Here is a 12,289-nt window from a genome sequence, read left to right as displayed (position 1 = left end):
GCTGATTTCTTGGCGGATCGAATCAGCTGGTGGTGTTTGCAGGTGGCTGCCTTGAGGGTGGCCATGTTGTCGGTGGTTGGGTTTTTTCTCCATGTTTTCTCCAGGGTGCGGCATAGCTTCTTGGATTTTTTAAGGTCATCGTTGAACCAGGGAGCCTTTTTGCTGGCTGATTTGATCTGGTGCTTTTTCAGGGGTGCTAATTCGTCAGCATTGTGGGTGATCCATTGCTTGAGATTGGTGGCCGCTTGGTTTGGGTCCAATGAGAGGGTGGGAGGGTTTTGGTTGAGTGATGTGAGGAGTTGGTCGGAGGTGATTTTGTTCCAGTTTCTCAGAGGAATAGGTTGTGGGCGGTTGTGGTTCAGGGTGGTTTTGTAGCTGAAGTGAACACAGCTGTGGTCCATCCAATGGAGAGCTGTGGTGCGATCGAAGGAGATATGCTTGCTGGAAGTGAAGATAGGGTCGAGTGTGTGTCCGGCTGCATGGGTGGGGGTGTCAACAAGTTGTTTGAGTCCGAGGTTGGCCAGGTTGTCCAGAATGGTGGTGGTGTTGCTGTCGTGTTTGTTTTCAAGGTGGTAGTTGAGGTCTCCTAAAAGAATGTAGTTCTCGGAGGCGAGGGCATGTGGGCTGACGAAGTCCGTGATGTCATCGCTGAATTGAGTGCGGGTACCTGGAGGCCTGTAGATGAGGGTGCCTCCAAGTGTGGTCCTGGGGTCCATGTGGATCTGGAAGTGGAGATGTTCGGCGGTTGCAAGATTATCGTCGGAGCTGGTCGAGATTTTGATGGTGTTCCTGTGGATGATGGCGATGCCTCCTCCTGTTTTATTGGTGCGGTCTTTTCGGATAATCTTGTAAGCGTCCGGTATGGCTATGGCGATGTCGGGTGCTGATGATGTGTTCATCCATGTTTCTGTGAGGAAGGCGATGTCCGGTGACGCAGTGTCGAGTAGGTCCCAGAGTTCAGTTGCGTGTCTGTGGAAAGAGCGGGTGTTAAGCAGGATGCACTTCAGGTGGTTAGAGTCGGAGCTGTGTGTGGAGGAAGTGGGTTTGGTGAGGGTCCTGAAGCAGTTGAACTTGCAGGAGAGGCAGGCAAATGGGCCGTGGGTACGTCCTGGCGTGGTTTCGCAGCATTGTGGTGTGCGTCCGGGGTGGAGGGCGAGGAGAGTAGCGGCATCATATGTGAATTTAGTGGGTTGGGAGCGGCGGGGACCAGGGGGACAGGAGCTGGGCGCGGTCCAAGCGCGGACGGGCGCAGACGGGCTTACCTTTGGCTACACCTAAATCAGGTGATTTAGGTGTAGGTCTGAATTAATCCATACTTTAAGCCTACAGATACGGGGGGCCACACTAATGGAATCTGCCACAAACCCCAACCCTAACTCCTGATGTACTGAAAAGGTAGGGGAGGATTGAGGGATTGCAAGGATAGTGCGGAAGAATTTATTCTCAACTTTTTGTATTTCCTCAGCTTGCTTATACCCCCAAATTGCTGAACCATACAATGCTGCTGAAAGGCATTTAGCCTTATAGATGGAGAGTACAGCTTCGCATGGCCTCCCTCCTAGTCTTTGAGCAAAACTTTCGACTGCCAAAGTTGCCCTGGTCATTGAGGTTTTTTTTGCCAAAAGTTGGGGGGACCAGGAACATTGTTCGTCGAACAATATGCCCAAATATGTGAAGGATTTTACCCTTTTTACTTCTGCGTCCTTGTAGAAAAATTTTCTGACCTTCTTTCTTCCAGGCCCCATTACCATAGTGTGTGTTTTGGCAATGTTTACGACCAGATCCAAAGAATCCATAAAATCCCCAAACGCACCCAAAAGTCTTTGTAGACCATGTGGGGTACGGGCTATTAGGACTGCATCGTCTGCGTATAGGAGAACTGAAATGGAAGTTTCTCCTATATGGGGAACGCCCAGTGTAGATGTTATCAAATGTTTGTCTAAGGAGTTAACATATAAAGTAAAAAGGAGAGGGGCCAGAATACACCCTTGTCTGACCCCTCTACCTGATTTAAAAGACCGTGAGCAAGCTCCTTCCTGGGTCAACCTTACACTTGCCATTAAATCCCTATGTAGGTCGGCCAAAAAATATACCAGCCCAGGCTCAAAACCCAGGTCCAGTAACATCCTCCACAGCTTTGATCTATTTACTAGATCAAACGCTGTGGAGAGGTCCATAAAACCGAGGTAAATCGACCCTTTGGCAGCTCTTGTGTACTTCTGTGACAACAAATAAAGATTCAGGCACTGATCCTCAGTGCTTCTGCCTGCTCTGAAGCCATACTGGCAATCCGACAAGATTTTATTATCAGTGGACCATTTTGTTAATTTATTCAGTTCATTCTCGTATAGAAAATGATTTTAGGAGAAAGCAGGTCTGACTTCGTCTTACATTTACCATCTTTCCATGGACTGGAGTTATGACGAGAAAGGGATTGCTTGTAAATCATTAAGATATGTTTTGCTGTAGGGATGTCAACATTGAAATGGCTGGTCTGTTTTGGCCATCTAATAACTTTAGCCCTGGCCGTTTTCCCAGCATCAAGCAACGTCACTTGGAGGTCGGAGAATTTCCAGCACGTTTTGACATGGAGTCCAGGGAATCCTTCCTGCACGCCTTCCGTGTACAGAGTGAAGTACACAAAGATCCTCGGAGACCGAAAGTGGCACGTTCCTGAGCACTGCTCACACACGTCATCTCTGAGTTGTGACCTGACCAATGAACTCACAGATACCTTGGGATCCTATTTAGTGCAAGTGCAGTGCCTGTCATCGACGGGAAATGACTCTCAGGACTCAGCCGCAGTAGATGAATGGAGGCCAAGTCAACAGACACTCTTGGGTCCACCAGCTGTTCACATTTCTGCTTGTGAAGGTTGCATTAACATAACACTCCAGTCCCCTGTATCATACCTGAAGTCTAAGAACAAGAGCAAGATGAGATCTCTGATTGATGTGTATGGTTCGCTGTATTACACAATAACGTTGCAGGGACCTGGACTTCCGAAGGAGATTGAAAGAGTTGCACATGAAGAAAATTTCACAACAGTTGTTGACAATCTCCTGCCACATACAAATTATTGCATATCGGTTGTAACATCTGCTACATCAAATCTCAGCACGTTAAGAAAATCTTCTCCCTTAAAGTGTATTGTTACAGACTTCAGCAGCAGTACAACAGGTTCTACTATACATGCAGTGATACTTGGAGTAAGTTTGTCCATTGGAGTCTTGCTCCTGCTTGCTGGATTGTTTGTCAGGTTTTATCTGCCTCAATAACAGCCCTTTGCCAAAAGCCCTGACCAAGATTTCCAAGAAAGAAAACTTGTGTTTCAAATTGTTACCCGAGCAAGTGTGTCCTGTGGAGATTCAATTGATAGCAACAAAGAAAAAAGTCTTAGAATGCAGCATCGATGAAGATGAAAGTGATGGAGAAGATGTACATGAAGTTTATGCAGGTCGAATTGATATAAATACTCTTCCTATTGATACCAGCACTTCAGACATTACCACATCACACACATTCACAGGCTCCTCAGTTGTTGATATGAGCAGCCAGGAAACTCCATGTACTGAAGCGGCAGAATCTGAAGGGCTTCCATCCACGGCCAAGGATGAGAGCGGAACAAGCAAACTCTCGACTCCTTTAATGAGCGGGGAATGTTCCTTTGCACGGTTGGACAACATTGACAATTTCAATGTCAATTTAGCTTCTGTGTTACTCGGGACTTCAGGGAAGCCAACCAAGGACAATTTGGCTAGTCAAGCATCTTCTCAAGATGACCAGGAGTCTTCTGCAAGCTCACAGGATTCTAGTGCACCTCTACTTGCTTTTGACTTTTTAGCAGACAACTTAGGTGTACAAATGGCTGAATTATCTCAGGCTCTTGAGGATTGTTTTTCTAATGATGCACTGGACACAGATGAAAGTGATGATGCTGAAGAAGAAAACCAGGTTTCTGGATACATGAGGCGATGAGCTGAAGATCTCAAAAAATTACAGCTATTTACAGTTTAATATGTTAGCTCATTACCTCGGTTTGAAATGTGTCTTCCATTTGCCTATTATGATGTTGTCCTCACTTGTTTCTTTCTCAGCCACTCTTACTCTCTTTCATTAGCACCCCTTCCGCTCTCTCTTCTGGGACCAATCATACGTAGCCTGCAGGTTTCACAGATCCACCAGTTAGCAAAGGCACAGCGCAATAGAACTGTCTCTTGCTGATGCAGGGTAAGAGCGATCCCATATGGCAGACTCGAGGAGAATTCTTCTTTAATTTTAAGAAGAAAAGTCAAGACGTATATAAAGAGACTTAGGAAGCTTGCCATGGTAAAGAGTTCCTCAATGACCAGTGAAAAATGAGGCCACCCTTAAAGTCCACTCCAGACAAATGTAAGAACCTCTTGTTCCTAAACATACACTAAGATATTGTACTGATATATTGATTCTGAAAATTACACCACTGTGACATCTGTTGCTGCCTTTGTCTGCGCCCAGATTGATTCTGTTTCTCCAGTGCATCTCTTGTCAGGGTCCCGCACTGCTGTTGTGCAGAGTCTGAGGGTGAACAATCTAAGCACCCCACTATTATTTTTTTATTATTATTTGTTTTAATAAATAGTAGCTCATTGTACAACAAACAGGCTGAAAAGCACATTTGCACAAACAATATTGCAAAGATACTCGTCTCAACAGTGTCCACAAGGATTATATGAAAAAATTCCAATGCACATGTTCAGCTGCAAAGCTCCCCAGCTGTGGAACTCGCTACCTCTTTCGCTGTGCAGCACTGCCAATTTGCTCCAGTTCAGGAAGAGCCTGAAGACCTGGCTTTTTAATCTTTAGGCTGTTCTTACTGTTTCTGTTTCAGTTCTTTTTTTATTCTTTTTGCTTTGTTGTGTTATTTTTATTCTGAGTTGCAGGTGGAAAGCGCCGGAACACTCTTTTCGAGTAGCCGTGCGCTATACAAGGGCGTTATAACATAACATAACATAACATAACTCTACCCATAATTTTCACCGATGAATCAATCAACGAAATGGGTCGTTAGCAGCGCAGGTCCCCCGTTTGTCCCTTCTTAACCACTGGTATTATAATAGATGTAGCCCATGTTTCAGGAAAACCTGCTTTAACAGTTGAGTTAAAAACATTTGTCAGGATGTTTGCCCACTCATTAGGGTTAGTCTTAAATAAATCGGCAGGCACTCCGTCTGGGCCAGGCGCCTTGTTACTTTTGGTATCATTTATGGCCCGCTCCACCTCCCTCCTACTAAAGACTACATCCTTCTTTTCATCATCTCCAGTGTCCCACAAAAATGGGGGGAAATTTATCTTACTAGCATAAATCATTTCAAAATGGGAGATCCAGTCCTGCTCTGGAATGTTAATGTCCAGCAATCCGTTCTCATCCCCTGTAAAAAGAGGACTATTGACTATATCCCAAAATTTAGCACTGTCCTTCAATACTGCCGTGTCCATTAGACTTTCCCAGGCCCTTTGTTTAATATCCTTTTTTCGGGTTAACTGAGCATTTTTATAATCTTTCCTAAGACCCGTAATTAAAAGATTATCCCTGTGTTTGTTTTTCAGTGTTTTCATCAAGGATTGATGCGCCCTAGAGCAGTGAGAATCAAACCATCGTTTCAGTTTAACCGGTTTATGTTTAACTGGGCGTGTAAGTTCCAGGGCCACCTGTTAGCAAATTTTTTCAAATGCAATAATTTTTTCCTTCCCCAGTGGTGAATGATTATTACATATTTCCAGTTCTTCCTTAACTCTAACATGTAGACTATTTAACAGGTCTTCAGGTATAATTTTAGACCATTTCAGCCTCCTCCCTTGCTCTTTTGTTTTAACATGTGTTGGCCCTCTAACCCCGACCCTATTTCTAGGTATTCAAATCCACAATCTAGTTTTATAATCACTGGATTATGATCACTAAATTGGGACAAAATTGCATTATACACAATAACATGTTTTAACAAGGCCGGTGAGATAAATATGTAGTCAATAATCGAATTATTCTCCCGACCCTTAAATGTAAAGACCCTTTCTTGGTTGTCATGAAAGTTCGGTTCATATAGATCACAAGATGCCAGAAAGTATTCCAGGGCCTCCCCCTTCATTGTATGTTCAAAATGGGGGACTAATGCAAACGCAGGTCCATGGTCCTCCCTTATCGACAATTATGTTTACACAAATGAATATTAAAATCCCCCAAAATAATAATATAAACGAAAGTGGTTTGTTGCCTTTTGTAATCTTCTAAAAAATAGGTCAAAAAAAGAAGGTGTTCGCTGCATTGCCCCCCCTCCTCTGCAATATAAAAATTTATCACAAGTGTTTTGCCATAGCTTGGGTCCATAAATTCTATGGCAAGTACATTTGGGGATTGAACATCCAACATTCTTACTGTCCCTTTTAATTTAATGGAGACTAAAAGCATTAGCCCCCCCTTTGATCTCCCTGCTAAAGAAGGCCGCGCCGGTACTGAATAAGTCTTTTAGCCATCCACCCAGAAATCTCCCTTCCTATCCCATGTTTCTTGGAATGCGACAATGTCTGTGGAAGTTAAAGATGACAACCAATGAGAATCATCCCTTTTGGACCGTAGTCCCGCAATATTCCACGACATGATGCTAAATGTGTCTGACTCTGTGGTTAGATAGCCAATATCAGTTTCTGTTTCAGGTATACCACTATCAGTGATATGTTTAGACGGCGATGTATTGATTGAGGCTAGTCAATCAATTTCTATATTGTCGGACAAGGTTGAGAACCTATTTGTTAATACAATAGGATCATGTTTCATTATTATCTGGGTCACCTGATCTGTAGAATGGCTTGAGTGTCTTCTACCCGCTACAGCTGAGGTCCATTCCGTCCCTACATTATCAGGAGGCCGTACCGCTACTAGGTTTTGCACAACCGCCACCCTTTGTACTGTTGCCTGCAATGCCCTCTCACTAATCATTGGGGGATAAAAGTATCCTAATGGGACCGCCCTCACCCTCCCTTCCTCAAACCTCAGTTCAGAGGCATCCCAAAACAGTTGCGATGGGTGACTCGCGCTGTTAAAATGAACTACAACGCAGTCACCTTTAGTCTCCTTTCTAGTGTTCCCTAACCATCCAACCCTTCTCGCCATAGAGATATTTGAAGAGATTCCAGTGCTTCCCGTACAGTTTTGGTCACACCATCTCTTTGTCAGATAAAGTAAAACTTCTGTAGACTCCCTTTCCCCCCCTTTTCAAAGGTGGAACTCCCACTAGGATGGCCACAAATGGCGCTGCAGCCGGAGGGAGATTTATCCGTGGCTGTACAACAGATGGCCTCTTACGCTGAAACTCGGCCTTTCCCCCATGTTTCCTTAATAGGCTTACTTTATTTAAATCAGTATTGTTCCCTGTTTCACTGGGGGGGGTGTCATTATCTCTTTTGCTGCAACCTCAGTACCCACGTTATTTTTTACGCATGTTTGTGCATTATCTATTTCGAACAAGCCAGAGTCCCTCCTCCAGTGAACATTTGCTCCTGACTTCTCTGACCCTATCTTGTCTCTACTGTGTGTTGACCCCCTATTATGTATCGTTACTAAGGAGCAACTATTCCCATTAACAGCCGCTGCTATTTTCTCGCATGTTTTACTTAAATCAGAAACACAGCTGTTCAAAGAATCTACAATGTCTGTAGCTATTGGGGTCAAGACGAGCTCCAACCGCTCAGCAAAAAAGTTTTCCAGGATGTCCTGAATCCTAGTTTCCAGATTGGTTATATCTTTATCATCATCCAGCACATCAATTTTATTGTTCCCCGCCTTGCGCTTCCTCCTTCCCATTTGACCTTGTTTCCAAGAGAGACTAGAACCTTTAGGGGGGTCTGTGCATCCAGCCATCGTCGACGAAGGGGAACCAGGGGTATTTCTTATTGGGATATCGTCAACTACCAAAGCTGGGGTGATAGGGCCAGTAATCCCCACGGTATTATCTATTATTACGGTGGGCTCCAATGGGATGTGGTTTACCCGATTAGTTACATCGCTGGGAGAACCTGACGGGTCGATATCGTTATTCACTAACCCAAGTTCCTTCTCTGCTGTAGCAATTTCAGAGGTCAATACTCCCACTGCTGAGGTAAGGTAGGAAATAATAGTGGCCGTTTTCCTTGGTATTTTGAGTTTAGTTCCTCCCTGGTCCAAAGAAATATGTAACTTTCTCTTTCCCATGGAAGAAAGATCACCCCGGATCAGCCAAGAGACAGAGCCCAGCCCGGCCTCTTCTGGCCCCGGATGGCCACAGATGGCCACAGATGGCCACAGATGGCCACAGATGGCCCGCCCTCTGCCCGGGCACCGCCAGGCGCCGCCTGCGCGTGTCCCGCGACGCGGGAGGTGCTGCTGTTGTTTAAGCGCCTCCGGGCGGAAGCGGCAGGCGTGAGGAAGCGGCGTCCCGGTCAGGCAGGGGACGCTGGGATGTGTAGTCCCGCAAGGCTCGTCCCTTCTCGGCGGCCGGAAAACTCAACAGCGGCGGGGGAGAGTGATGGCAGCTGTGAGCCCCCAAAACAAGCAGAAGCACCCCTGTTCAATGATGTGCAGGGCAACACCCAATAGCAGGCCTACGACCTCCAAAGTGTAACACAGTCTTGTCCGAGAAATGACTATTCTCTCAAAATCCATCATGGCTGAAGTTTCCGCAGAGCAGAAAGAGCTAAATAAACAAAGCTCAGAGTATGGTTTATTTCTATAAACTCTCCCACTCACATCTGTGAATTACTCCCTTAAGAGTACCCATCTGGCAAGGAGAGGGGTTGGCTCTAGCTGACAGGTTTACTTGACCTGTTCCTCCTTTGAAGTTGATGCTTTATGGCCCAACCCCCAGCTCTGGCATCCATGTGCTCCACAGAGATCTCTCCATCAGATAGCATCTGCCCTGCCAGGCCATAGCTTCTGCCCGGACAGGCCACTTACCAAGCTACCTTGTTAATCCTCTCAGGGCTGACCAATCAGGTAAGAAGATGGATTTTGGCTTACAGAAAGTAACGTCTTGTAACTTCTTTTTTGTACATGTTATACTAAATTCAGCAATGCCAAGTGCTGGATTTATCAATACCATTCTGTTCAGTCTTTGAATGCTATTTTTTACACTCTCCTAGCAATAAATATGTGTCCATAACATATTGCCATGTTAGTCTATGAGGCGAACTATCTTTAAGGGGAAACGCCGAAATGTGCAATTTCTTCCTCATCAGGGTTTATAAAAACTCTTTTTCATAAAGCGCGAGCTCATAATTACAGGACCCCCACTCTAGGCAGGGATCGCATTGTCGAGCAAGATTTAATCAGGAGGAGCTATTTTCTTTTTAGGGACTACTCACCCTTTCTGGCAAGCTGAAATTCAGTCACAGAACAAAAAGTAAATGTAGGAAGACAAATTGACTTTTGACCTAGGTCTCTGAAAGTGAAGCAAATGTGACAAGATAACAACATTTAAAGGCATCTTTATTACTCACAAAGTGAAAGAGAAATAAAGATGCCTTTAAATCTTGTTATCTTGTCACATTTGTTGGCTTTCAGAGACAGAGGTCAAGGGTCAGTTTGTTTTCCTGCATTTATTTTCTTTCTGTGACTGAAGTTAGAGGATTTTGTATTGAACTTTGTGATAATTGAACTGTGAAACACGTGAATAGAAAGGCTGTAAGATCTCAGGCTTTTTTCTAACACAACACTGAAATAGCTAAGTGAACTCTACAAACATTTCAAACATATCTCACTAGTTATGAAGACATTTTTTTGTAATTCTTTGGTGAAAAATATATTTTTAGAGGATCAAAACAAATTTGAACACTTTACATAGAGATGTGCAAATGTTAAATATTTCTGCTGAAACCCAATTTCCAAATATTGTTTATGCAAAATTATCAGTAAAACTACATGGTGTTTGGAAAGGTTTGAGGCCCTTTCAATGGAAAATATGCTATCCGTAAATGACGGTGCACTACCACATCATGTTTTAATAATGTATTTATGAAAAGTGAGTTTTTAAACATGAACTGGGAATTATTACAGCTCCTGCCAAGATGACAATGCTATTAGTGAGCTAAGAGGCAAGCTAGAGATCATGTGTACCCTATATATTTATGGTTGCGATTCTTGTTATACGTGGAGCAAACATTACGTCTAGTAAATAAAAAGAGTTTTTTTCTACAGCAGAAATAGTGAAATTGAATATTTGAAGGTGCTCTCGTATGTGACCATAAAGAAATAGGAGGCTCCATAAGAGAAAATATTTGTCTAGGATTACAAAATTCGTGACCAGTTCACGGGTCAAGTACATTACAGTTAGGTTGAGTAGATTATTCACGTTACTAGACCTGCAAGTCCAGTAACAGTTGAATGATTTTTCGAGCCTGCTAGGGGAGACCTGGTGGGTTCCAAATAAGCAAAAATGATTTTGCTTATTATTTGGAGCACGTCAGATGACCTCTAAACTGCCATCCCCATTACATACTAGGGACGTATAGGGTAGACCATGGCCTGGCCCTATTATCTACTAGGCACTTATATATCATGCCAAATATAAGTGTACCTCAATGTATGTGTTTAACATAGCACTGGCCCTGGGCCTGACTAGCAGAGCCAAGGACTCAGTCATGATCAGCTGCCACCAGTTCCATTCAGCACCAAAAATGGGGGTTAACAGGCCAAATAGGGTAACTTTCTAACAAAGGGTATTTTAATATCAGTGTTAACCTCCATTTAATTGACTTATTTTGTCATTTTAGTACAACATTATGGATCATGTCAAAGTGCAAACAGGATTAAGAGGTAAGACTTCCTTCTTTGTTTAGAGTACATTACATTTCAATTAAGCCAGGCTACTACACAAAGTTGGCCGCTTTCCCATATAGGGTTTGTCAGAGTTCTGGAACCATTTTCTTTCACTAAGGAACTATCCAGGCAGTAGAGGAATAACAACTGGCAGCAAATAGCTCCAAGTTATGGCTTTCATAGACACTATTTCCATAGTAATTTTGGACGCGATGCCATTATGGAATTGACAAAAAAAATACTCAAATCATTATTTGTAATTGTCATTTTTTATTTATGCCCCAATCGCTGAAAAAAAGAGCTGCCAAACCTTTACATCATAAAAAGTTTAACATTTTTAAACAGCTGATATTAGATTGGAAGGCAATATAATTTTAGATAAAATAAAAACCTGTTTTTAATATTTATGCTTTGCTCCTGGCACATCAAGAGAAGCAATGGAGCATCCAAATGAGTCATTTATTGGACTTTAAAACATTAAAATGAAGTAAGAAGTGGATATTGTACAAGGTGAATGATCTGAAGAACACTTTTTGTCAAGTAAGCAGACCTCCATGTAGGTCCTTATAGAATGACCTCTGTGTGAGTAGAGTTCAACAAACTACCCTGGGTCCTCTAACCAGAATGACCATGGCATATTCTAACTGATCAAAATAAATGTACACCCTGCCAATCACATGTGACTAAGGAGTTTCTATGTATAATGGTGCACTATCTACTTCTGCCTGCACACTCAGAGAAAAAGTTTATACAATCTATGCATTTCCTTAGTTAGGTTTATATAAATTAGTAACATTTCATATGAATTCAAACATTTTTTACTTTGAAAAACACAGTCTCAAAATGTTTTTCCTTTGCTACTTTTAGTATTTGCCATACAAATACGAGATTTATCCAGGGTAAGGACATTACAAAGGCAAAAAATGTTGCCTCCCATATGTATACTACTCGATGGACCCATGTAGTAAAGTATATATAATCCACATATAGACATATGAACCTATGTGCTCCTCATTTGCTTTGGGATTTTATCTTTTTGATATAAATGCAGCTGTTGAAGGTATAGGATTAAAATGATGACAAAGTCTTTGAGGTTGCTTAGAACGCTGCAGACTGATGGTCTTTGTGAAGCATTTTTCAGGATCAATTTTTATTAGATTGGTGCACGGGTTTCCAAAATATGGCCACTGACTTACACACTGGAGGACAAATGTTTGGCCTTCATAAAATAGAGGCTTTTTAGTTTGAAGACTAGCCTTGATGAAGTCAAGGTGCAAGACGGCCACATAATATGAAACACATGGTGGCAGAGAGCAAAGAATAGTAAAGATGCAATATTTACCACAAATGGAAAATAACAATTGAAGATTAATTGTATAAATATGTATATAATTATGCATATGCTTTTGAATGTGTACGCTAAGCAAACAAATGATGGACGGAACGCTAAATAAATCATACATT

At 42.8% G+C, this 12,289-nt stretch overlaps 2 protein-coding genes across 2 annotated transcripts in view; one reads left to right on the top strand and one right to left on the bottom strand.

Annotated features, from left to right (window-relative positions):
- LOC147662101 (fragile X messenger ribonucleoprotein 1-like) overlaps positions 1–12,289 on the bottom strand; it is a 203,772-nt gene that overhangs the window by 36,630 nt on the left and 154,853 nt on the right. The window lies entirely within an intron of this gene.
- LOC147662102 (interferon alpha/beta receptor 2-like) lies at positions 2,349–3,993 on the top strand. The gene is given in 2 exon segments (XM_086951110.1): positions 2,349–3,253; positions 3,255–3,993. Coding segments are annotated over 2 exon segments (1,506 nt in total). The 5' UTR covers positions 2,349–2,471; the 3' UTR covers positions 3,979–3,993.

This window comes from Lissotriton vulgaris, unplaced genomic scaffold (assembly GCF_964263255.1).
Source record: "Lissotriton vulgaris unplaced genomic scaffold, aLisVul1.2 SCAFFOLD_3244, whole genome shotgun sequence".
NCBI classification, from domain to species: Eukaryota; Metazoa; Chordata; class Amphibia; order Caudata; family Salamandridae; genus Lissotriton; species Lissotriton vulgaris.
Note: the sequence above shows the minus strand (reverse complement) of the source record. Positions and strands in the feature narration are given on the sequence as shown.